Consider the following 27,909-nt stretch of genomic DNA (forward strand, 5'->3'; position numbering starts at 1 on the left):
TGGTGACCCTAGTTCTATGGATTATGGGAATAAGTAAATAACTTTTCCTTATCCACTTTCTCCACATCACTCATGATTTTATGCGCTCCACTCAGGATTAAGTCTAGAGTTGCCTCTCCCCTTGTGGGTTCCCGTACCAGTTGCTCCATGAAGCAGTCATTTAAAGTATCGAGAAATTTTATCTCTGACATGTTAGATGACATGGTCATCTTCTGCATCATGTCAGCTAGTCACGGTCAAGCCTTGTCCCTGCTAGGTTTGACATTGTCATTTAATTAGATTCCTTGCAATTTTATTACAAATACTAAGATTTCTTAGTGACGGTAAGCTGTGTGTGAAATATGTTCTTGGAAAATCTTTGGCTAATGTAGCTCAATAAGAAAGTGAACTTTTTAAAATCAGGTGAATAAAGATTTTTCTAAATTTCTAAATTACACAGCAAAGCTCTCCTCAGCCATGGTAATTATGCTTTGAGATGCTACTTCTGATAAATCAACTACACTTCCTTTTATGTAATTGCGGTCATCATTTATTTAGATTTTTTCAACTTCCCTATTTGGTGTAAAATATTTTCTCTTTCATTATTTGTTTGTGGCTTAAAACCACTTTGCTAATACAATCCAAAATGTGATCACCTTGGGAAAAAAAAGAATTTCCCCTTCTTCCCATAACTTTATTACAAAGATAGCTGGCATAAATTCAGTAAAATATCAAGTTAAGCATACAGAGAATTTGAGGAAATGTAACACAAAAAAAACAAAAACCAACTCCCCCCCAGCAATCATGTGGCTCATGATGACTAAGTCTAACTTTGTTCCTCTTTCCTGAAAACAAAGTGTTCAAGTAAAATATTCACCCAGACAGCACCCCCTTTATTTTCAAAAGGCTTGAAGCTATGCAAGCATGTTACAGCTTATTTTTTTCATCCTATTTACTTCTGGATTCACTGAATCACAAGGAAAAAACGTGATTTGCAACTCCTCAGATGTTGAAATATCATATTCCTTTTGTGGTAAGTAAGTAAGTATTTTATTTTCAGTGGTGTCTGCACAAGAATGGATATCCTCTCAGCAAACACTTGTCTTTCTTTCTCTTGTATTTGCTTCTTTGAGGAGTCCAGAAAGATAAAGAAATGACTCACTAGAGATTTAAGAATAATTTTGCTCTTTTTTGGTAGCTTGGGTGGTATATTTTTTATAGTATTCTGCAATTTCTGTATGATAGCAATTACACTGTGCATTCATAGATATTACCAGTGTATGTTGCGGAAGGTGTGGGATGGAAGAGAGGTTAGCTTCTGATCAGGACAGTCATGTGTGTGGTGACTTTGGGAAAACTTAAAAGATGAATTTAAATATGCTTCTCTAGTGCTATGGTTAATCAAGTTGGACAAGAAATGCAGCAAATTTACTGTTACATAGATTTTCATGTGAGTTTCTATTGGCCCTGGAAACTTGTGAAACTGTGGGACAGCTAACTCAGTACAAGTTGAAGAAGAAGTGTGTGTGTGTGGGGGGGGGGGGCAATTGTTCCTCCTCTGTTGCCCCTACTCCTTTGCTGTGGTAGATAGGCTCTAATTTAGGCCATGATCTGGCACTGAGTCACCCAAAAGGAACCCCACTGATGTCAACAGAACTCTGTGGGCAGAAGAGTCTGCCCACATGATGCTTGGTGTAGGATCAGGGCCTTAGACTGTACATTCCACAGGGCAGGTGTCATGTCTTGTGCAGTTCCATACACATCTCTCATGTTGTATTATTAGTAAGAATGAGCTATAACCTAAGACATAGAGAGAATATTGGCTGTTACAACCACTTTGCATTTATTTTCTTTTTGTTAAAATGTTAAAATGTTAAATGCCTATGCATGAGCTTTAGCCTCCCTGACAATACAATTTACAATCTCTTAGGAATATCAGCCAGCAGCGGAGTACAGTAAGAACAGTTAGCATAGCAACCAGTAAACACCACAGTACATTATATCCCAACCTAGTCCCTATTCTCAGCACTCCCCAGATACTCCATCAGATTACAGTAACTCCTCGCTTAACGCTGTAGTTATGTTTCTGAAAAATGCGACTTTAAGCAAAATGATGTTAAGCGAATCCAATTTCCCCATAAGAATTAATGTAAATGGGGGGTGTTTAGGTTCCAAGGAAATTTTTTTCACCAGACAAAAAACTATATATTATATAGATATACACACAGTATACGTTTTAAATAAACAATTTAATACTGTTCACAGCTATGATGATTGTGAAGCTTTGTTGAGGTGGTGAAGTTAGAGGGTGGAAGAGGGAGAGATATTTCCCAGGGAATGCCTTGCTGCTAAATGTTGAACTAGCACTAGGCTGAGCCATCAAGGGTTAACACATTGTTGTTAATGTAGCTTCTCAGACAAGACAGCGTGAACAAGAGGGGGGTGGGAAGACAGCATAGCAGACAGAGACAGATGCACACCTTGTGTGTGTGAAAGAGAGATAAATGCACACTGTCCCTTTAAGTAAGCTGACCCAGTCTTTAGTGAACTTAGGGGAGCAGGGAGCTGATGGGGGGCTGCCAGTCAACCCTGGTTCCAAGCCCCGACCAGCTAGCTGCAACGGGCCGCTCTTCCTGCAAGCAGTGGACAAAGCAAGCAGCTGCCAAATGACGTTATAAGGGAGCATTGCACAACTTTAAATGAGCATGTTCCCTAATTGATCAGCAACGTAACAACGAAACAATGTTAATCAGGATGACTTTAAGTGAGGAGTTACTGTATGTTTTCATCATGGATAAAATAGTGCATCATATCCTGTAAAGACAGTACAAATAAACTAACCTGACATGATTTCTGTCATTAAAACAGAAGTATTGAACTGGATTCTCTCTAGAGGTGGAGTGGAGATGGAGGTGGGTTGATGACTTCTTATAAAAATGTGAAATAATAGGCTTTCCAGCACTGAACAGGCAGTGCATTTTGTACTATATCCTGTATTTTACACTGACAACTGCATCTTGTAGAACGTACAAACCATGATATAGAATAATCTACTAAGATTCCAGTATATTGGAAGCAGTGCTAGTGACAACCAAGTTTAAGCACTGTTCTTGCTAGCAGGCTTCCAGTGTGTATGGGGATATTGTTGTCTGACAATCATGTTAATAGCCTCCCTTCAATGATAGTGTGCAAAATGCATGTCTTCAAAACATACATAAATATAGCAGTGTGTGTTTGTAACAAATATTCTCAACCCAATCAACCTACTGTTCTTAATACTTAATTTCATAGTGGAATGATGTTATTTCTGCCTGTAAGAAGGCATCTAGAAGGATCATTTACAAACATTTTTTGATGGATAGTGCTATTCATGCTGACTTTATTACATTTTTTTAATTTAGATTCTATGGACGATGTTTTCTTTCTTAATATCGTACCTTGTTCCTTTAGTGAAACTCGTTGGAAAGTTACTCTTTCATTGATTCCAAGTAAGTCACTTTTTGTTATTTCCATCAAATTTGGGGGATTAAATTCTGTATTTGCAGGAGGATACGTCACTTCTATCTCTAAACCTCTATCCTAAATGAGAAGGCTATTTAGGAGAAATTTTTCATGATTAAACATGAAAAGATAAATTATGGTGATATACAAAGAGTCTGATTTTCTAACACATTTATGTAAAGATGTATGCACTAAAATGTGACTCACTTGTGCATGCAATTACCATAATTTTACACACTAATAAAGTAGTTGTGTGTGCAACTTTCCATTTGCTCATGCAGTTACTCAACCATTCATGACTCTTGCGCATAAATTAGGCACATAACTGCTCACATACAATTTAGAAAACAATTTAGAAAACTGGGCTCAAAGTATATTCCTGCATTAAATGCCAAATTCAAACCAATCTTCGCTATGGTGTTTTAATAATATGAAAAACATTACAAATACACAACAAAGTTTGGTCCTTAGAACTTATACTTCATAACCGAATAAGATGGAGTGGCTGTTTATCGGGAAAGAAGAGACTTTTGGCAGATGTTATATGTGCTAGGAGAAGAGTGGAAGTGCCAGGAGAGTGCCTGTTCCTATGTGTCTGAGATTTTCAGCATTCTACCCAAGTCCCTGTCTAAACTAGAAAAATAGATTGCATTTAAAAATGTATTAGCTAACACATTTAACTCACAATTTTGAATGCTAGTGTGGATAGGATTTAACACCTTTAAAAATGTGTTAGCTCATTGTCGTCTACTCAAGGTCCTTCACAGCATGATTCAGTGTCACCCAGCAGTCCCCTGATAGGGGATATGTGATCTTGGTGGATCTCTTTGAAGGGAGAGCCCCAATGCAGCAATGTAATTAAGCATGTGTCTAATTTTAATCATCTGTGTAGATCGTTAACTTCAATGGAACAACTTGGGTGCATATGTCTAAGCGCTGGAAATGGTTAAAAACTTTCCATATTTCTTTTGGATGGAAAATGGCTTTTCAGTTATAACAGATTTCTTTCAGTGGAAACTCCAATTTTAATTTAATTTTTTTGTCCAAAAACTTGAAAATTTGTCATTTTAAACTAATTTTTTTCTATTATTTTTTGTTTTTTGACAACACTCTCCAAAAAATCTGAATTTTTTTTTTGTGGGGAGTAAAAAATAATTTTCCAACCAATAGCCACGTACATAAACATCTTGCTAAGTTGCAGCCTATATGAGTACTAAGCTTAATATTCTAGTCACCATTAATGTGCATGATTCTCACCTCATGTAGGGAGTGAATGTGTTTTGTGGAGATTTCATCAGTTTATGTTTTGCTTATTTTTAATAGGGAGTGATATAATCTTTTTGGAGGGCAGTGTGAATGTATGGTATGATGCTCGAAACATATTAGCACAGAAAAAAGTTATTTGCAGTGGATTTGATGATGACTATTCATTTTGTGGAACTCTGAAGGGAGGTAAGCATAAACTTGAGAGTTCTTCTTTGAAAAACAGGGAACAGACCCCTGCTAGCTACAGTCCTGTTTAAACACTGTTGTTGCTAGCAGCAGGGCTACCGAGAGCGGGTTCAGGCCCCGGCGAAAAATTTTTTTCGGGCCCCCCAGCAAGGGTGGACCAGCTAAACAGGGCTGATGAAGCTGGGGAAGCCAGGCCCCAGGCCCCCTTCTGGAGTGCCGGGCCCTGGTAATTTGTACCAGCTTCCCCTCCTCTTGTCGGCCCTGGCTAGCAGGCTCATTAGAAAGCTGTTTAACTGACCAGCATGTGATATTTCTGTGTCTGTGAATAGTTCTAGATGGTGATATAAAACCATGCTAACCACAGCCACAGCCAGTTTTTGCGGGCCCCCTAATTTGGGGGACCTAGAAAAGTAAAGGAGAATTTCTGTCCAGCCTACCATTGATAGCGCTAGAGACACCACAAATTTCATACCAGCTGGTTGCCTCTAGCTGAGCCAGTGCATCTGCTGAGCAGCCAGAAGGGGGCAGCTCAGTATCAGTAAAGGCAGCATGATTCAGTAGGCTAAGCAATGGACTGAGGGCAACTGGCAAAGGACTAATCCTAGCTATAACACAGACTCTTTTTGGCATTGTTCAAGTCACGCAAGCCAAAGCTTTCAAACTTGAGCACCTAAATTTAGGCAACTAAATCCAGAGGAACGAAGAGTCTGTAGTTCTTTCTCATGTCAATGGGAGCTGCATTTGCTCAGCACCTCTGAATATCGATTTAGGTGCACATATACATATATACATATGCACCTAAATTGATATTCAGAGGTGCTGAGCAAATATATATATATATACACACACACGCACACCAAGGTTAAAACTTTTGGCTTTAACCTTCCCGGGCTTCAGTTTCTACATCTGTAAAATTGGGATAATATTGTTTACTTGCCTCACAAAGAATAAATTAAATTGTTAACATTTTTAAAATGTCAGGCAAGTCTCAAACTTCGCCAGAATGCACATGCAGACCTAACAGACCCTACGAACTATAACAGCCTCTAGAACCCCAGTTTATTTGGACAATTGTCCCTTGTAAAGTGCTCTAAATGCTGGTAGCACTACAATGACCTCAGCACAAGTAGCAGGGCTCCACATCTTCTGTTGGGGGGAAGGATGTGACCTAAAGACAGCTCATCACACCACACAAACATACACAATTACATGTATTATGGTTAGTGTAATACCAACAATACGCTTGGTACTATCCAAACATATAATATGATGCAGTCTTAAACTCAAAGAACTCAACATACAAAAGTACAAGCAATGAAGGATGATGTATAAATCATGCAATCAATATTTGCCTTTTTAAAAAAATGAATATCTGCTACTCTCAACTGATCCTCAACCTAACCATTATCTCAGGCTAATCTTTTGAAGGCATCATGGTAGGAGTAGGTTTGGAGGAGGTGAGAGTAGTGGCCTTATGGTTTAATTCCATTTACTAAGGGGCAGATGTGACAGAATGTGCAAAGATGGTTGTGGGAGAGGCAGATAAATGAGTTGAAATGGCATCACTGGCAGAGGAAAGGGAGCTGGTGATGAAGGTGACAGAGACAAGTAGATTAGTAGAGGGGTCAGAGTTATATAGTGTCAATTAAGTTTTGAATGCATGCACTAATGATCTCCAGACCACTGACACAGGCCAGACAAATTTTCCAGTTGCAGTCTGTACTTTAAGGAAAACCTAAATAGAGTAAGAAATAAGGTCTCTATCCAACTCCCTCTGAAGTCAATGGAAATTTAACTGGCATAGTTTACTTTAAAAGCAGCAAAGAGTCCTGTGGCACCTTATAGATTAACAGATATATTGGAGCATGAGTTTTTGTGGGTGAATACCCACTTCATTGGTATGTATGGGTATTCACTCATGAAAGCTCATGCTCCAATACATCTGTTAGTCTATAAGGTGCCACAGGACTCTCTGCTGCTTTTACAGATCCAGACTAACACAGCTACCCCTCTGATATATGGTTTACTTTATCGTTGTTAAGGACCAAGAATAAATAACCACTTCTTTTATAACTGTCCCTATTTTTCAGAGACGCTCAATGCAACATTTGAAATGAGCGGTTTAAAGATGAAATTGCCAAAGGTACTCTCCAAAGTATATATACTATATGTAATACATATGTTAAAGGTTACAAAAATTTGCAAAATAGCTTGCTTACATGTATACTTCCCCTGAAAATAGTATTGGACCAAAACTGTACAGAACAACTTCCTTACTCAATTTTTGTTTTTTTCCTACCTCAGGAATGACTGTACTTGAGTGGTAGGTGAACTCAAGTTGTCCCTCTATATATAGATCTCTGAAAACTTTATTTTAAGAAATAAAATTAGCATAGGTAATATAACAAGTCTAATGCAAGCAAACAAACAAATCATTCTTAACATATTGGAAGGATAAGTGATATCGTGTAAATAAGAAAACAAACTGCCACTATAGAACATTAGAACATAAGAATGGCCATTCTGGGTCAGACCAAAGGTCCATCTAGTCCAGTATCTGTCTTCCAACAGTGGCCAATATGTTCCCTATTAACATTAAGTAGGTACCATTCCAACTGTTCCCTTGCCTTCCATCTATAACCATCTCATTCCATCTTTCAGGTTCTCTCCTCTCCTCCCTTACTGCCCACAGAAATAACTTGCTCTTCCTTGTTCTCCAGATGGCCTCCAAACATGCACACTCCTATCCTTCTCACTTCAGATATTCTCTCTCTTTTCCTCTTCTCCCTATTTCCAGGTTACTTTTCCATGTCTCTTTTCCTCCTCTTCCCCATTTCCAAGTTCCCTTTTGTCACAGAGAGGCAGCGCAGAAGTACTGGTGACAGTATAGTGACCCCCCGACAATGCCTTTGCGACCTCCTTTTTGGTCAGGACCTCTGGTTTGAGAAATACCGAGTCTTAAGGGCTTTACAGGTTTACATTTTGTCATTTTAAAATACATATTTATGGTTTGTTACAACACCATGAAACTTAAGATTTGAATACCTGAAACCATGAAATTGAAGATTTTTAAAATGCTGTGACCGTGAAATTTACAAAAATGGATAGTGAATTTGATCTGACCCTAGTTATTGCGAATCCATTCTTAAGTGACTTAGCCAGCGTCACACACAAACTCTGTGGCAGAGGCAGAGAGGAAACTGAGTTCTCCAGTGCAGCACTGAACTGCCTTAACTACAAAACCACCTTTTCTCTTCCAACAGTTCCCTTCCTCATTCACACCTTCCATTTTTTGCACTACATAAGGCAGGCATCCTACAGACAATAGTCTTTACTCACAGACCTGCTCCACCATCAGAGCAGGCCCACCAGTGACCACATGAGACCAGGATCCTGTGCAAAAAGTAATATGTGATCATGTAATGAAAGGCTGCATCATAATGCATATACACAAAAAGGCACTTCACAGGTAATCTTAATTCTTCATTTCCTAACATCTGAGTGCTTGATGTTGCAACCTTAATAAAGTCCTTTTAACATAGTGTTTTTTAATGTAATTTCCCAAGTTTTTAAAAAAGTTAACTGAAAAAACAGAAATCTCATCGTACTGACACTCACATCAGTCGTCAGCAAGGTTGGAACCTTTAGATCCACCACACAGACCTCTGCCACTTGAGCAAATGAAGTAACTGATAGCAGTAGTAGGTTGCCATTCTCTGTGTGGACCAACACTAGAATGGATGAGACAGACACTTTGCCAATGAGTTTCACAGCTTTTTGCTGGTAGCAGTGGAGTTTTGAGACTCAAGAATTGGTTTCCATTCCAGGGTCTGGAGGGGAATGTGTTCTGACGGTTGCATACCTTTCTGTCTCTGTTTTCACCCAAACCTGACTCTTTTTGCCATTGTTAACTCCAGCTTATCCTCTCTCTCCCCTCCCTGGGCTCCTCATCCTAGTCTACTCCCCCAAGTTTCTGGGCTGAAAAGTGGCAACAAGATTATGTTTTTTTTTCTTTGTTTTAGGGAATATATACGGTTTTTTTAACGTTATTCACTGATCCTTCTCAGAAGAATTTGATCCTGTGTAGGAATGTTACCTTGTTAGTAAAATAGGATGGTTGAGGAATTTCTGAATAAGATGATTGTTTCAATTCATCGAGGAACACAAGAACAGCTGCTGCCAGGAACTGGAATTTTATCACTGAAATAATAAACAGACTGATTTTGCATGAGTAATGCAAAATACACTTTACTGAATGCATAATTATAAGGAAGAGGGATAGTCTCATCCATTCATATACTTGCTGTAATCAAATGGCCAGCTAATTTGTGCAAAATTTCTATGTGAAAATAAGGTACAAATTCATATTGTTTAATCTACAGAATGACCTTGAAATGATGATGTAGTTACAATTGTATTTCAATTCTACCACTTGTGTTATGCAGAATGTGTGCTGAGACTTAGATCTGCTGTGGGGCCGTGTTTCAGTGAAAGAGACTGCTCACTCTGCACTAGCAGTGAGGTTCCATGCTAACTGGTGAAATTACTGAGAGCTGGGTTAAGTAATGGGACATGGCAAAGGTTGCAGTAGAGAGACAGGTGGTTGCAGAGAAAGTGACAGCACAGCAGCCAATGGCAGCAGAGTGAAGGACGGCACAGCAGTGGTAGTGGGCAGCGATGAAGAGTGAATAGCAGTGGTTGATTAGCCACTAGGCTAATGGGGTCTGAGCCCAGGGGCCCCGCCAATTGGGGGCCCCTGCAAAAATGTGCATCCGTGACCTGCTCCACCTGGCACTTCTGCCAGGGAGTGGGGTCGGGACATGGAACTTGCCCTTCTCCATCTCCTGGTCACTCCTGCCAGGGAGTAGGGTTGGGGCGTGGGGACTTGCCCTGTGCTCCCCGCCCATCTGGTGCTCCTGCTGGGGATCAGGGGAAGCCCCCACACCCTGACTTCACTCCCTGGCAGGAGTGCTGGGTGGGAGGAGCAGGTCAGGATGCAGGGCCACACATTCTTCCGAGGGCCCCCAAATGGCCGGGGCCCCTGTTGGCCTGGTGGCTAATCCACCACTGCATTTACTACTATGTCTTTTGTGGTTAAGTTCCACAGGTCATCTTGCCTTCTGTATTTTCACAATAAATAGTTTAGGGTAATGCCTGCAGATTGAAGTCAGACAAGATCACTACTGACTTTGATGGGAACTTTGCTGGAGTAAGGACTAAAGGATTTTGTCCAAGGTGGACCAAAAAGGATTTCAGTTCACCTTAAAGTTGCTTAATGATTCTACATCACATAGTGATCCTTAGGAAATTAACAGGAACATTGTCTCAAAATACAGTATGATTTGGAAGTTTCCTGTCTGCACAGTCCGATACTAGGCTTTTGTTAGGGTAGATTCTCAGTCAGATCATAGAATCATAAAATCATAGAATCATAGAATCAAAAGGTTGGAAGGGACCTCATGAGGTCATCTAGTCCAACTCCCTGCTAAAGGCAGGACCATTTTCCCTAAATAATCCCAGCCAGGGTGCGGTCTAGCCGGACCTTAAATAGCTCTAAAGATGGAGATTCTACTACACTCCTAGGTAAACCCATTCCAGTACTCACCACTTCTCCTAGTCAGAAGTTTGCTAATATCCAGCCTCACTCCGCAACGGCAACTTCAAACCCATTGCTCCTTGTTCGTCCTCCGTCACCCACTGAGAACAGCCTAGCTCCCTCCTCCTTGGAGAGCATCCCTTCAAGTAGTTGAAGGTTAGCTATCAATCCCCCCTTAGTCTTTCTTCTGAGCTAAATAACCCAGTTCCTTCAGTTCCTCTCTTCATAAGTTATGTGCTACCGTCCTTAATATTTTGTTGGCCCTCCGCTCCGCGGACGCTCTCCAATTGTGTACCCATTTTCTGTTATGGGGGTCGAGACCACAGACCTGGATCACAAAGTACATTATCGGGGCTTCAGTAATTGCGGTAGCGCGCATGTTGCCAAAGCAGACCATGCCGAGGGAATAGAGGAGGAAAATCTACATCTACTACGATCCGGCTGCTCGGCAACAGGCCAAATACGAGCCGCAGACAGCTGAATATCCTTTCTCTGTCTACAAGAACACACAGAGTAAGGCAACATACAGGTACGCTGTCCCAACCTACCGCGAAGAGCCCCAGCAAGGACGCACTTCACTATCAGCACTGCTACATAGACACACTCGCCAGCGCATGGCATCAGCAAGCTATGAGGAGGATCTGTAACATGGCGCGTATAGATGTAGCACGCGAACGTATAGAGCACTATGAGTCCTTGAGTGAGACTGTGTCATGAGGTTCTAACTTCTGCAATGGACCCACTTATTGCTCTCTGAATTATTGTCTAAGCGGTCCACCCTCCCACGCATGAGACGCCTGGACCCCTCACGACGCGTGTCCCACCACTCTAGTGCCGCCACCAGAGACGGGATCGATGCATACTCGCAAAATTACTAAGCTAATGGCAAGCGAAGTCTCGATCAACATGTGAGCACTGGAAAGTCGAAGGAGTCTATGTGAATGACGTAGAACGTGGCCTCTAGACAGACCCTGGGGCACACCACTTGTTACTGGTTACAACTAGAGAGTGATGGCCAGGAATTGATGTACCTACACGCTGCTGAGCTCCGACTATGTATGTCTAACCAGTTTCTCACTCACTTACAGTCAGTCATCTCACCAACCCATACTTCCTTAGTTTGCTATGAGAATGCTGTGGAGAACCGTGTATCAAAAGCCTTACTAAAGTCAAGGTATACAACATCAACAGCTTTGCCCCATCCAGAAGTCCAGTCACTCATCGTAGAAGCAATCAGGTTCGGTCAGGCATGATTTACCCTTGGGAATCTATGTGACTGCTTCTGATCACCTTGTTTTCTCTAAGTGTTTCAGGATGGATTCCTTCAGCACTTGCTCCATGATTTTTCCAGGATTGAGGTGAGACGATTGGTCTGTAGTCCCTGGATCTTCCTTTTTCCCTTTCTTAAAGATAGGTACTATATTTGCTTTCTTCCAGTCTCTGGGACCTCTCCTGTTCGCCATGAATTTTCAAAGATAATGTCAACGGCTCTGCAATCACATAAGCTACTCCCTCAGTACCCTCGGATGCAGTTCGTCCGGTCCCATAGACTTGTGCACGTCTAACGTCTTAAGTAGTCCCTAACCTGACCCTCTATCACAGTGGGCTGCTCTCCTCCTCTCCTCTCTGCGTTCCCAGTGTAGTAGTCTGGGAGTTGATCCTGCCCGTAAAGACTGAAGTGAAGAAGGAATTGAGTACTTCAGCCTTTTCCATATCTTCCACACTAGGATACCTGCCTCATTGAGTAAGGACCTACACCATCCCTAGTCCTCTTCTTGTTGCTTACATGCTTGTAAAACCCTTCCTATTATCCTTCACATCCCTTGCTAGTTTCAACTCAAATTGCCCTTGGCCTTTCTGTATCTATCCCTGCAGGCCCGAGCAATAATCTTATATGCCTCCAGTCAATCTGTCCAAGCTTCCATTTTTTGTAAGCTTCCTTCTTTGCTTCAGCTCACCACTGAGTTCCTGTTAAGCCATGCTGGGCACTTTCTACGCCTTGCTGTTCTTTCTGCCACATCGGGTATGGTATTTTCCTGTGCTCTAGCTATGGTTTCTTTTAAAAAAACTGCCAGCTCTCCTGGACACCCATCCCCTTCATTCAGCTTCCCAGGGATCCTGCCGCATCATTTCTTCTAAGGGAGCTGCAATCGCGCTTTTCTGAAATCCAGGGTTTGCGTTTCTGGCTTCTCTCCTTTCTTCCTTGACCAGGGTTCTGAACTCTACCATGTCATGATCACTGCTGCCCAGGTTGCCGTTTCACCCTTACTTCCCCGAATCATCCTTTCTCTGTTTGTGAGCAGGAGGTCGAGAGGCGCAAGGCCCCTCGTTGGTCCCAGCATTTTGTACAGGAAGTTGTCCTCAAGTGATCTCCAAAAACTTCCTGGATTGCCTGTGGCACTAGCTGTATTTCTCTCCCAGCAGATATCAGCGATTAATTGAAATCTCCCATGAGAACCAGGGCCTGCCTGTGATCTACAGACTTCTGCTAGTTGTCTGTAAAAAGCCTCATCCACCTCTTCTTTCTGGTCTGGTGGTCTGTAGCAGACACCCACCATAACATCCCCCTTGTGACATTCCCCTCTAAATTTAACCCAAAGACTTTCAACTGGCTCATTTCCAGTTTCGTAGTGGAGCTCTGAGCATTCATACAGCTCTTTTACATACAGCACTACTCCTCCCCCTCTTCGCCCCTGCCTATCCTTCCTGAACAACTTATACCCATCCATGGCAGTGCTCCAGGTATGCGAGCTATCCCACCATGTCTCAGTTATGCCAATAACATCGTAATTCCCTGTCTGCCAGTACTACTAATTCTTCCTTCTTGTTTCCTAATGAGTTAATGTTGGGGATTTTGAGCACATATTTTGTGGAACGATAGAAAATTCTGCGTTAAAGCAGTAAACTGATTAATAGCCACTAGGCTGTGCTGTATCTCACAGATTACTTTCAATCCCTTGCTGACTATTACATAAACTATCAGGAGATAGACAAGCAGAATTAAAGTTTTTACTTTTAGCTTACAGTGGGCGGTTAGTATTTCAAACTGGGTGCCAAAAAAAGCATTTTGACACAATTGTAACCACTCCATTTATAAATTGGACCCCAGTGAATTTTAGTTGGAAAATCTGAAACAAAAGTCACAAAGAATCATTAGACAGCATAACAAACAGAGGTGAGGGACTAATTGAGGCAAGACAATAATTTCTTCAGAGCTGTAATGATGAAGTATTTATGCTTACATTAAATTCTGCAGACACCAAGAGATGTGTACAAGCAGTTCTTATTTTAGGTCTGAATTGAGCTATTGGATATTAAAGTTGGTTTCCTTTGAATTTATTCTATAAACAAAAAAAAAGGAGTCAGAAAATTTGGTAATTGATTTCTGCCTTACTATATTTATTTATCTTCATTTTGAACTTTACAGTTTGCCCCATGAATGTTTCTAGTGACTATCTGAAATCTAATACTAAAGTCACAAAAGTGTTCAGGGACCATTGTCACTGAAACTGTTTTGAGGATTATTTATTTTATCTCAAGGCAGTTTTGCTTATTCTCGGAATGTTTTCAGATGCTAAAAAAATAATTTAGAATGAATATGTTCTGATCATTAATGTAGTACATATCCAAAAGTTGACAGAAGCTAATAAGTGATGGGAAATAAATAAAGATATTTATACATCAGTTTTTTGTTAACTTATGTGGTTAATAACTTGTAGGTGTTGGAGCTTTGTAATACAGATCTGTGGAAAAACATATGAACATAAGAACGGCCATACTGGGTCAGACTAAAGGTCCATCCAGCCCAGTATCCTGTCTACCTATAGTGACCAATATCAGGTGTCCCAAAAGGAGTGAACCTAACAGGTAATGATCAAGTGATCTCTCTCCTGCCATCCATCTCCACTCTCTGACAAACAGAGGCTAGGGACACCATTCCTTACCCATCCTGGCTAATAGCCATTAATGGACTTAACCCCCATGAATTTATCTAGTTCTCTTTTAAACCCTATTTTACTCCTAGCCTTCATAACCTCCTCAGGCAAGGAGTTCCACAGTTTGACTGTGCGCTGTGTGAAGAAGAACTTCCTTTTATTTATTTTAAACCTGCTGCCCATTAATTTCATTTGGTGGCCTATAGTTCTTATATTTATGGAACAAGTAAATAACTTTCCTTATTCACTTTCTCCACACCACTCATGATTGATATACCTCTATCATATCCCCCTTAAGTTGCTCTCTTTCCGAGCTGAAAAAGTCCTAGCCTCTTTAATCTCTCCTCATATGGGACCGATTTCAAACTCCTAATCATTTAGTTGCCCTCTTCTCTGAAACCTGTTTCTAATGCTTAGATATTCATTTTTGTGATGAGGAGACCCATCTGTACACAGTATCAAGATGTGGGCGCTACCATGGATTTAAATAAGGGCAATAAGATATTCTCCGTCTTTCTTCTCTATCATTTTGAATGAATAAGTTGAATAGGATTGGTCGTTAGGACTGATCCTTGGAACACCACTAGTTACCCCTCTCCATCTGAAAATTTACCATTAATTCCTACCCTTTGTTCCCTGTCTTTTAACCAGTTCTCAATCCATGAAAGGATCTTCTTTGTCCAGTACAATTAATTTACATAAAAGCCTTTGGTGAGGGACTTTGTCAAAGGCTTTCGGAAGTCTAAGTTATCACTATATCCACTGGATCCCCCTCGCTCTACATGTTTGTTTGACCCCTTCAAAGAACTATGCAAGAATAGAAAGACATGTTCCCTTTACAGAAACCATGTTGACTATTTGTTCAACAGTTTATGTTCTTCTATGTGTCTGACAATTTTATTCTTTACTATTGTTTCAACTAATTTGTCTGGTACTGATGTTAGACTTACTGGTCTGTAATTGCCGGGATCACCCCTAGAGCCCTTTTTAAATATTGAAGTTATATTAGCTATCTTCCAGTCACTGGGTACAGAAGCCCATTTAAAGGACAGGTTTAGTTAATAGTTCTGCAATTTCACATATGAGTTCTTTCAGAACTCTTGGGTGAATGCCATCTGGTCCCAGTGATTTGTTACTGTTAAGTTTATAAATTAATTCCAAAACCTCCTCTAGTGACACTTCAGTCTGTGACAATTCCTCAGATTTGTCACCTACATAGGACGGCTCAGGTTTGGGAATCTCCCTAACATCCTCAGCCGTGAAGACTGAAGCAAAAAATTCATTTAGTTTCTCTGCAATGACTTTATCATCTTTAAGTGCTTCTTTTGTATCTCGATCATCCAGGAGGTCTGTAGCTGAATGCTTATTATTATATATGCTAACAGACAGAATCCTCAATACATGCAGAATAGTTGAGCCCCCAGCTGATAAATAAGACACATTGGAGACCTTTCTAAGAAATTTTCAAAGTATCTTAAGTATATGATCGAAGATTGCTAGCTATTGTATCACTGATGTCTACGTAGATCCATATCCTTATTTTTGTGTTTTATCATTACACTATGGGCCAAATTCTGTCTTCAGTTGCACCTGGGTTACCCTGAAGTTATAACCCTATATATATAGGGTTCATGGCATAACTGAGGGCAGAATTTGGTCCTGCATAACTTAGTGTATGTCTACATTACAACTGCTATAGTGGCACAGCTATTGTCTTGCAGCTGTGCTGCTGTCAGCACCATACTGTTGATGTTTCCTACATCGACATAAAGGATTTTTCCATTGTTGTAGTTAATCCACCTCTCCAAGAATTTTTCCATCGACCTAGCTTTGTCTATACTAGGGGTTAGGTCAACCTAATTACAGCACTCAGAGTACAAATTTTTAACAGTCCTGAACGACATAGCTAGGTTAATCACATTTTTAAATGTAGACCAGGCCTTTTACTATTTTGATACACCCTGTGGTCCAAATCATGCCCTTGCTCCTCTCTCATAGAAATTCACCCTCGCATTCTTATAATAGGCTCGTAACTGCTATCTGAGTTACTGAAGTCTTCAAACCTTGATTTAAAGACTTCAAGTTACACAGACTCCACCATTTACTGTAGTTCAAAAGAGCCAGTGGCCTGTGCCCCATGCTACAGAGAAAGGCAAAACCTGCTCAGGGTTTCTGCCAGTCTGATGTGGGGGGAAATTCTTTCCTGCCCCCAGATATGGTGATCAGTTAGACACTGAGCATGTGGGCAAGACCCACCAGCCAGACACCTGCGAAAGAATTCTCTGTAGTAACTCAGAGCCCTCCCCCTCTAGTGTCCCATCTCCAGCCATTGAAGATATTTGCTAATAGCAGTTGCAGATGGGCCATATGCCATTGAGGGCAATCTCAACACAACTTCTCCTCCATAAACTTATCAACTTAGTTTTTTTACACCCACTGCTTCTCTTGGAATACTGTTCCAGAACTTCTCTCCTCTGATGGTTAGAAACCTCGGTCTAACTTCAAGCCTAAACTTATCAGTTTATATCCATTTGTTCTTGTGCCAACATTGGCCCTTAAATTAAATAGCTCCTCTCCCTCCCTGGTGTTTATCCTGCTAATGTATTTATAGAGGAATCATATCTCCCTTCATCCTTCATTTGTTAGGATAAACAAGCCAAGTTCTTTAAATCTCCTTTTGAAAAGCAGGTTCTCCAGATAGCATCTAATCATCCAAATAGCCCTTCTTTGCACCTGTTCTAGTTTGAATTCATCTTTCTTAAACATGGGAATCCAGAATTGCACACAGGATTCCAGATAAGGTCTCACCAGTGCCTTGAACAATGGTAATAACACCTCTCTACCTTTAGTGGCAATAGCTTGCCTGATGCATCCTAGGATTACATTAGCATTTTTCATCGCCATATCATATTGGCAGCTCATAATCATCCTGTGATTGACCAGTACACCCTGGTCTTTCTCCTCCTTTGTCACTTCCAACTGGTACATCCCCAGCCTATAGCAAAATTTCTTATAATTAGTCTCTAAGTGCTTGACTTGCACTATTAAATTTCACCCAATTTCTCTTACTCCAGTTCTCAAGATAATTAAAATCTTCCTGTATGATATTCCTGTCCTCCTCCGTATTGGCTATATCTCCCAACTTTGTGTCATCTGCAAATTTTATTGGCGCACTCTCACCTTTTTGTGCCAAAGTAATTAATGAAAATGCTAAATGAGATGGGTCCCAAGACTAAGATCCTTGAGGAGCTCCACTAGTAATCTCCCTCCAGCCTGACAGGTCACCTTTCTGCATGACCCATTGTAGTCTCCCCTTTAACCAATTCTTTACCCACCTTTTGATTCTCATATTAATCTCCATATTTGCCAATTTAACTAATAGTTTCCCCATGTGGAATTGTTGCAAATGCTTTACTGAAATCCAGGTAGACTAAATCTAGTGCATTTCCTTTGTCTAGAAAATTGGTTATCTTCTCAAAGAAAGAGATCAAGTTGGTTTGGCATGATCTACCTTTTGTAAAACTGTTGCATATTATCCCACTTAACATTTACCCTTATGTTCTTAACTATTCTCTCTTTTAAAATTTGTTCTAAGATCTTGCATACAACTGAGGAAAAATTAACTGGCCTGTAGTTTCCTGGATCACTTTTTTTCCTTTCTTAAATATAGGCACTACATTTGCAATTCTCCAGTTATAGGGTATGACTCCCCAAGTTTATGGATTAATTAAAAATTCTTGCTATTGGGCTTGCAATTTATGCACTAGTTCCTTTAATATTCTGGGCTGGGGATTATCCATGCCCCCCAGTTTGGTCTCATTAGACCAGCAGTTTTAAAACTGTGGGTCAGGACTCCAAAGTAGGTCATGACCCCATTTTAATGGGGTCACTAGGGCTGGCTTAGACACGCTGGGGCCCAGGACTGAAGCCCAAGCCCCACCGCCCAGGGCTGAAGCCTTAGGGTTTCAATCTTGGGTGGTGGGGCTCAGGTTACAGGTCCTCTGCCTGGTGCTGATAGCCTTGGGCTTCAGCTTTGGCTCCTGCACCTAGGATGGTGAGGCTGAGGTGGGGTCAGGCTTTGGTCCCTCCTCCTGGGGTCATGTAGTATTTTTTGTTGTCAGAAGGGGGTCAAAGTGCAATCAAGTTTGAGAACCCCTGTATTAGACTATTTAAGTTTGGCTTCTGCCTTGGATGTGCTAATTTCTACTGCTGGAAGTGAGGAGTGGGGTCCTGAGAGATTCTGCCACAGCAGATGAAGAAAGAATGCTGAAGGGAGCATTTTTTAGCGTGCTTTTTACTGCTGGTGGTGCAAGGTGCAGCATGTGCTCACTGCATTATCTGCTGCCAGATGCATCCCCTGGAAAGTGCCATGGATACAACAGTGGGCCCTCCTTCACAGAGCTGGGGACTCTTAGGGCAGGTCTACAGTACAGGCTTAAGTCGACCTAAATTGTGCAACTCCAGCTACGTGAATAACATAGCTGGAGTCAATGTACTTTAGGTCGACTTATTGTGATATCTACACTGTGCTGGGTCTATAGGAGAAACTTTCCTATCGACTTGCCTTACATTTCTTGTTCCAGTGGAGTATCGGTGTCGATAGGAGAGCAATAGGCGGTCAATTTGGCAGATCTTCACTAGACCTACTAATTGACCCCTTGTGGATCGATCACCACAGCGCTGAGCCATGGTAAGTGGAGACAAGTCCTTAGAGGCAACTTTCTGCCCAACCTTTACATGGGTGGCAAGAGGTGACCTGCCCCCTAACCTGCATGCACAAGACTCAGACAGAATTTAGCTTGTTTGTTTATCTATATAAAAACTTAAAAATATAAGGTAAAATTTGTAAAATGTAAGGTAAAATTTTGGGTTAAAAAAGGGCTCTGCATTGTAAAAAACAAACACAGACTTCTATATAAATGTAATTCATTTTAAAAGGTAGAACACAAATGCTACAGAAGACGTATATGTCATATGTAACTTTAATACTTGCATTTTGGCTTTCTTGGAGTCAGTTGTTTAAATATTTCTGTTTGCTTTGTTTTCTTTTACAAAAAGTAGAGCTGTTGATGAATTGCAGTTAACTCACGTGATTAACTCAAAAAAATTAATCACGATTAATAGCACTGTTAAAAAATAGAATACAAATTGAAATTTATTAAATATTTTTGATGTTTTTCTACATTTTCAAATATATCTATTTCAGTTACAACACAGAATACAAAATATACAGTGCTCACTTTATATTATTTTTTATTACAAATATTTGCCTTTAAAATGATAAACAAAATAAATAGTATTTTTCAATTCACCTCATACAAGTACTGTAGTGCAATATCTTTATCATGAAAGTGCAACCTGCAATGTATTTTTTTTGTTACATACTGCACTCAAAAAAAACAAAACAATGTAAAACTTTAGAGCCTACAATGCCACTCAGTCCTACTTCTTGTTCAGCAAATTCTAAGAGAAACAAATTTGTTTACATTTATGAAATAATGCTGGCCACTTCTTAATTACAATGTCATCTGAAAGTGAGAACAGGCATCTGCATGCACTGTTGTAGCTGGTGTTGCAAGATATTTACATGCCAGATGTGCTAAGTTTCATATGCCTCTTCATACTTTGACCATCATTCCAGAGGACATGCTTCCATGCTGATGATGCTCGTTAAAAAAAATATGCTAATTAAATTGTGATTAAATTGCTTGGGGAGAATTGTATGTCTCCTGCTTCCTTTACCCTCATTCTACCGTATATTCATGTTACAGCTGTCTCTTGGATGTGACCCAGCACATGTTTTTTTAAGAACACTTTCAATGCAAAATTGACCAAAATGCAAAGAAGATACCAATGTGAAATTTCTAAAGATAGCTACAGGCTCAACCAAGGTTTAGAAATCTTGAAGTGCCTTCCAAAATCTGGAATGAATGGTTTGAAAGTACCAGGGACATGTGAATCTTTAGCGCATCTGGCATGTAAATATCTTGTGACACTGGCTACAAAAGTGCCATGCAAAGCTGTTTTACTTTCAGGTGACATTGTAAACAAGAACAGGCAGCATTATCTTCTGTAGAGTGTAAATAAACTTGTTTTCTTAGCGATTGCTGAACAAGAAGTAGGACTGAGTGGACTTGTAGGCTCTAAAGTTTTACATTATTTTATTTTGAATGCAGTTTTTTTTGTATATACAAATGTAGAAATAAGTTCAACTTCCATGATAAAGAGATTGCACTACAGTACTGGTATTAGGTGAATTGAAAAATACTATTTTCTTTGTTTTTACAGTGCAAATATTTGTAATAAAAATAAATATAAAGTGAGCACTGTACACTTTGTATTCGTGTTGTAATTGAAATCAATATATTGAAAATGTAGAAAACATCCAAAATATTTAAATAAATTATATTCTCTTGTTGTTAAATTGCTATTAATTTTTTTAATTACCTGACAGCCCTAACAAAAGTTTTCTCTATTAGATAGTGTAGGTCTGACTTGACATGAGCCCTAACAGAAAATACTCTCAGAATCTCATCATTTAACTTACTCCCTTTTTAAGCTTTCTGGTCTTCAAAGCTCCACATAGGGGCCCAATGAAGTCCGTTCCAGTTAGGCTTAGGTGAACTTGTTAGAACAACTACAAACCGATCTGAAGTCTTTCCTGTCCTTCAGCTTAGGGTTCTGAAAAACTTTGGTCAAGTTTTTTTCCTTTTCTTGTGTAACCCTTCTGCCCCTCTGAGTTGGCAGCAACAAGGGCCGGGTTCAGTATCCAGGGTTCCGTTTCAGTAACACAATGCATAACCGGCTCGAGCCCCACCCAGTGACCTGGCACACTTACATACCACACCCCCCTGGCGCCTCTAGGAGGCAATACTTCTCCTCTCGCAACACGGAGACTGAGTGTAACAAATCTTTTAATAAAGGAAGGAATCAATGCGGCATCCCATTGGAGAAACACACAAACAGGATTATAACACAAACCTAAACAAAAACCCACCCAAGTATGTTGGCAATGTCCTTTTCCCCTTAGGGTCTTAAGTCCAATCACCCCAAAGTCCAACAACCCAAAAGTCTCTGGTCAGTGCCACCCCAGAATTCAAGAGTTTATCTGTAGAGTTTTACCCCCCCCAGCCTGGGTGGAAATGGGGGGAGAGTCCACAGAGGGTGTTAAGGGGCACCTTACGTGGGCCAGGGCCAACTGCTCCACCTCTCCATGAAGTTCTGCTGCAGCCTTCACCACGGCCAGCTCCACCACACCAGCTGTGCTGCTCCTCCAGCCGCCCCTGCAAACCGCTTCACTCTGCTCACTGTTCCATGGGCTGCTCCAACACACTGCAACTGCTCTGCTCTGCCAGCCGCTTAACAATAGGTCTTCAGACTCCCCCACTAGTTAACACAGCACTCAATGATCTCAGTTCAGCTCTTAGCAGGGGAGCCCTGGTGCTGGTGCATCATTGGTCCAACATGAATTTAGCTCAGCAGCCTCTAGATAGACTCCTAATGGAATCAAAATTAGCTCTACTCTTCAACAGTGGAGAGAGCAGAACGTGCAATTGGTGTTCCAGGCTCTCAAAAGGGGCCCATACCATCAGGTACACACACCAATCCCCAACCTCCCTGCATTCATAGGGTTTTGGAACCCATGTCCCATGTTTAGCAAGTACCACCCAACTGAGGTTGAGTCATTTCTGTCACAAAGCAGTCCCATAGCTCCCCATTCACACAATCAGGGTGACAAACTTTTTTCTTTCCTCCTGCCCCAATAACAAAGAAATTGGGGATTCCAGAGCTGTTAAAATCACCATCCCAGGCTGCTGTGGGATTATGCTAAGTGGGGGGATGGATGCCAATGCATTCTTAAAATTCTTTCCACACTCTGTACAATTCACCACCAGATGTCAGGATAGCGCTCATCCTGACTCTGCTTACACTTGTCCTCTTCATGTCCTGGCTTTCTTTGGACCAGAAATTGAATTGTGCAAATTTTATGGAAAAAAACTAAGGCAGGTGAGGTAATATCTTTTATTGGACTGACTTCTGTTGGGGAAAGATACAAGTTTTTGAGCTACCCAGAGCTCTTCTCCAGGTCTGGGGAAGGAAATCAGAGTGTCTGAGCTAAATGCAAGTTGGGACAGATTAAGTATAAGGCGTAATGCATGTTGTAAGAAGTCTCTTGAAATAAACTGAGCAACTGAGGGTTAGATATTATGCAAAAGGCATTTAAAGTGTGCAATTAAGGGTTATCAGGCTGTGAGGTGTGTTACAAGTTGTTGTAATGAGCCATAAAACCAGTGTCCCTACTGAGTCCATTTTTTTAGTGTTTAATAGAGTTATGAATTTAAGTTCCCAGGCTCATCTTTTGAAGGTGTTGTGCAGGATGTATTTCAGGACAAGTACTGAGAGATTACATATAGAATGACTGTTTGTGAAAAGTTAGGGTGACCAGATAGCAAGTGTGAAAAATCAGGATGGGGGTAGTGGGAATAGGTGCCTATATAAGAAAAAGCCCCAAATATTAGGACTGTCCATATAAAATTGGGCCATCTGGTCACCCTAAAAGTGTTTGCCTCTGAGTGATATGGTGTTTGAGTCTTCTATCACTTCTGTGTGTGAGTTCATTCAGGAGCATAAGATTGTCTCATTTCACACACTAGTTGTTATTGGGGTATTTGATGCATTGAATGGGGTATACTGTATGTTGTGATAAGCATGTGTAGGACTCGTGAATGTTGAAAGGTGACTTGTAGCGGGCTGCGCAGCAGGCTATCAAGGGCTGCACAGGTGGGCAGATGTACTTTTCCCCTGGCTCAGCCTAGCCCAGCCCAACCCCGCCGAAGGTGCCATGGCTGGGGAGAGGTGCCCCTCGCCCGTCCCATCCCAAGCCAGCTGGAGCTGCCGCAGCTGGGGAGAAGCACAGGTGCCCCTTCCCTGGCCTGACCGAGCCTTGCTGGAGCTGCCATGGCTGGGGAGAGGCACCCCTCCCTCAGCCCAGCCCAGCCCCACTGGAGTTGCTGTGGCTGGGAAGAAGTGCCTCTTCTCCAGCTCCAGCCTGCCGGAGCTGCTGTGGCTGGGTAGAGGTGCCTCTCCCTCAGCCTAGCCCAACTAGAGCTGCTGCGGGGAGGTGACTCTCACCAGTCCCCGAGCTGCTGCGTCGACAGAGGGCTGAGGGGAGTCCTTTCTCCCCACCACAGCCCTGAGGCAGCTTGCACCCCAAACCTCTCATCCCTGGCCCCACCCCAGAGCCCTCACTCCCCCCAGCCAGAGCTCTCACCTCCCTACACTCCAGCTCTGAGCCCTCTCCCTCACCCCTCATCCCCGGCCCCATCCCAGAGCCTTCACCCCCCAGCCAAAGCTTGCACCGTGTCACGGACTCACAGATCATGCCCACTCTTGGCCCTGTGCGGTCCATGGGGGTGCCCCTTTCAGTGAGACAGCCCTTCTCGGGGGTCCACTCTCCCTCGGGGTCAGGCCCCTCCACCTCCTGGAGCCACACCTCTCTGAGCCTTAGCACGTCTGTGTCATAAATAGATAGCTAAGGGTTAATGTTTCTTTTACCTGTAAAGGGTTAACAAAGGGAACCAAACACCTGACCAGAGGACCAATCAGGAAACTGGATTTTTCAAGTCCGGATGGAATTTTTTGGGCTGAGTCTTTTGTTCTTGCTCTTCAGCTATGAGAAGGTTCTTTCTATCTTCTATCTTCTGTTTCAAATTTTAAGTACAGGTAGAAAAACAATATAGGCTTTATGTTGTTTTGGTTGTATTTACATTGTGTTAGCGTGCTGGAAATGTTTCAATTGGATATCTTTTGAATCAGACTGTTTATTCCATATTTTCTTATAAGCGAATAGCCTGTATTGACACTGATGCGAGATTACATTCTTATGTCTTTTTTTCTTTCTTTTTATAAAAGGTTTTTCTTTTAAGACTTGTTTGAGTTTTTTCTCTCTGGGTAGGCTAGGAACGAAGGGAGGGAAATTCTCTTTGTGTTACGATCTACAGAGGGTAAGCTCTGCAGCACCAGGGAATTTGTGGGAGGGGGAGAGAGAGAATCATTTCTGTTTCCTTGTATTTGGGGTTTGTCTCTTGTGGAATAGAGGAGCATGCTTCTTGTATTGTGATGTAAAGAGATTGCATCAGTATCTCCAGGTTAGCCGAGAGAGAATCTGGGTGGGGAGAGAGAGGGGGAAAGGGAAGTGGGTTATTTCCTTTGTTGTGAGACTCAGAGTCTCTGAGTCTTGGGGTCCCTCCAAGGAAAGTTTGGGGACCAGAGCGAGGCAGGCGCTTGTAATTGCTGCTGGTGGCAGCGAGATAGAGATCCAAGCTGGTAATTTAAGCTTGAGGTTACATGCTAGGCACCCACATTTGGACGCTAAGGTCGATTTTGGGAAAGAGGCTTATGATAGTGCTGTCTTTGCCGTGGGCCCCTCGCGGGAGTCCATGCTCTCTGGACCCCTGGGCCTCACCCCGAAGGGGCTGATGCATCCCTGTTCTCTAGACCGGGAGTGACTCTCAGCCAGCATAAAACAGGAGGGTTTATTGAGATTGAACACAGCACAGGAAACTCTCAGGGCTCAGGCCTGGCCTCATCACATAACGCACATCCAGCTCCCTGCATCAGGCGGGCCTCTGCCTGCTTCCCTTGCCAGCCCGAGCCCACTGCTTCCCAGCTGCGGCCTCTGATATCTCTGCTCTCAAGCCCACCTCTGTCCATTGTCTTCTCTCCAGGTAAACGGTCGTACAGGAAGGCCTAGTCCCTCTCCTCACAGCTCTCCTCTGGCTGGAAACCGGCTGGTTAGGTCACTGGGGGGTTCTCTCTCTGCAGCCCATTTGTCCTCGCACTGGCCAGAACTTGTTGTGTCTCCTGGGCTGGGGTTCCAAGGTCCCCTCTCCAGGTCCTCTGTAACAACAAACTCCCTCTCCCCTCACCTCGTTAAACCAGTAACACCCAGGGACATTGAGTCCCACCCCCTGTGCATGCAAACCCTGGAAAAGACAGAAAACCCCAAGAACCCCCCCCCATTTCATCACACACTCCAACTCTCTTCCCTAGCCGTGAGCCCAGTCCCCTCATCCCCTTTCCCCACCCATAGCATGCACCTCTAGCCAGAGCCATCACCCCCCCATCCCAACCCTCTGCCCATTCCTAAGTCTCCTCCCACACTCCAAACCCCTCAGCTCCATCCATGCCACATATCACCTCCATATTGGTGCCCATTACAAAATTCATTTTGCACACAGACGTAAAAGTTAGAGGGAACACTGGTGGGGAGTATTTATCATGAAGCCTTGGAGATATGTCTTCAGGTTTCACATATGTTGTTCTGGTAGGGTCTGGTGCCACTTTGAGTAGGTTTATCCTGGTCTATGCAGAGTTTGCTTCTGATGGTGAGTTTGGAAAAGCTGAGGGGTTGTTTGAAGCCCAGAAAGGGGGTTCTGGAAAGATTTTTTTCAGGATGTGGTCCTCATCAAATGTTGAAATTGTTTGATGATACTCTATATGGATCCAGTGTAAAAAAAACTGTATAAAGTATATTTCTGGCACGAATGTAAACATTAAGAGCCCTAGATCCCATGAGACACTCTTTATTGCCCAGGGTTCTAGCATAGTTTTGCAGATCCCAAAGATTTGGTATAGAGAAGGTAAGGATACGTTTTTTGGGTGTTTATCTGAACAGAACCTCTAAACCCATCACAGATCTTTCTCTCTCATTACTATTGCTTTTCAAGCAGCTGTCAGGATTTACTGCAGATGGAAAAATAGCTTTCCTTCACCCCCTCACCCTCTGTTGCCAAATATGTAATCAGCTAAAGAAGCAGCTCCTGTAAAATTGTTTTTCATTAAGCACATACAAGCTTTGAAATGTGCATTAAGGTTCCGTTCCAATCCAGCAAAACACTTAAGCACATCAGTAACTTTAAACCTGTGTGTAGTCCCGTAAGCCACAATGGTGTACGTATGTACTTAAGTGGTGGATCAGGGCCTAACATACTTTGTGATACCCAAACAAACAAAAAACCTAACAATCATGACTTTCTTGATACAACACCATGTTTCCAGGGTTGGACTTGAAGGTACAAGCATCCTAAATACTCTAGTCATACTGCCCATTCAATTTACCACATCAAACACACACACCTATATACATATTTGCACACACACACCACATTGAGTGGCTCAATCCTCCTCTTTCAATGACAATTACTTGTAATGTATACAGGTAACTGCAGGAGAATAATATTTAATTTCAGGAAAGATATTAGGGGCTCTATCCTAGGCTTTGTCTACACAAGAAAGGGTTTGCCAGTATAAATATACTGTTATAGCTCTAGTAGCAAACTCTCCTAGTGGAGACAGCTTATATTGGTAAAAGTGTTTGTTTTCCAGTATAGCTTATACCAGTTCCATGAATGAAATGTGCTATTGTGACTGTCTAAACCTCTGTGTTCATCCCTTTTACAGGATTATGATAAATTTTGTACAAAGTATGCGTTGTGAGGTATCATTTGAAAACACATATTTTGCTGATCATTATTGTCCTGGTAAAATATGTGTGGCAACATTGTATGTAAGCGCATAAGATTCCTTTGTATGGTATTGCTCTGACATGCTCCAAGTCTGGGGAGCAGTCACAAACCAATTCCTCAGAGATAAATGGCAAGCTGACACTTCATCCTGGTGTCAATGAAATCAAATGGACCACCACCTGGTTAAGTGGCCACTCTTGGGCAGGATCTAGGAGAAAAATCTACATCTTGACAAAGAAACAACTTGGGGTTCCTGTCCCATTTCTGTCTCCTGAACCCCAGATGGGGATGCTTCTTGAAGAAGAGAAAACTATAAGAAGGGAGAGCAAATGCCTCAAAGGATTTCTCTCTTTCTTTCTACCCATGGCATTCACTTTACTTGAAGAACAAAGGAAGCGCCACTGGACTGGGGGAAGAATCCTGACTGAAAGAGTCAGCCAGTAAGACTGCTGAAGCATGTAATGAGAGACTTTTGCTTTGAATTCGCCTTAGTTGTTAAGTTAGACATTTGTTACATTTTATTTTTATTTGTTTTGTAACCACGTCTGACTTTTATGCCTTATTACTTATACTCACTTAAAATCTATCTTTTGTAGTTAATAAACTTATTTTATTGTTTTATCTAAACTAGTGTGTTTAAATTGAAGTGTTTGGGAAACTATTTGAAATAACAGGATTTGTGCACATCATTTTTTATTCATATAATGATGGATTTTATATGAGCTTATCTTGTCCAGCTGCGTGGTGCGCAGCATAAGACATACATTTCTAGAGAAAGTCTGGGACTGGAAGTTTTCTGGTGTTGCCCTGCAGTGTAATTCAAGAGTGGCTGACAGCAGCAATCATACACTTATAACTGGGAGTAACTTACGTGCTGGAGACTGTGTGTGAGCGGACTGAGAGTGGTAAAGCAATGTAA

General features: G+C 41.8%; 1 protein-coding gene across 1 annotated transcript; it reads left to right on the top strand.

Annotated features, from left to right (window-relative positions):
- The first annotated feature begins 604 nt into the window (after positions 1-604).
- On the top strand, positions 605-27,564 carry LY96 (lymphocyte antigen 96). Its single transcript, XM_075063079.1, has 5 exons — positions 605-1,012; positions 3,381-3,467; positions 4,804-4,932; positions 7,023-7,075; positions 27,376-27,564. Exons 1-5 carry the CDS (start codon positions 904-906, stop codon positions 27,412-27,414), a joined length of 417 nt encoding a protein of 138 aa, XP_074919180.1. The 5' UTR covers positions 605-903; the 3' UTR covers positions 27,415-27,564.
- Positions 27,565-27,909: the final 345 nt, after the last annotated feature.

This window comes from Chelonoidis abingdonii, chromosome 2, assembly GCF_003597395.2.
Source record: "Chelonoidis abingdonii isolate Lonesome George chromosome 2, CheloAbing_2.0, whole genome shotgun sequence".
NCBI classification, from domain to species: Eukaryota; Metazoa; Chordata; order Testudines; family Testudinidae; genus Chelonoidis; species Chelonoidis abingdonii.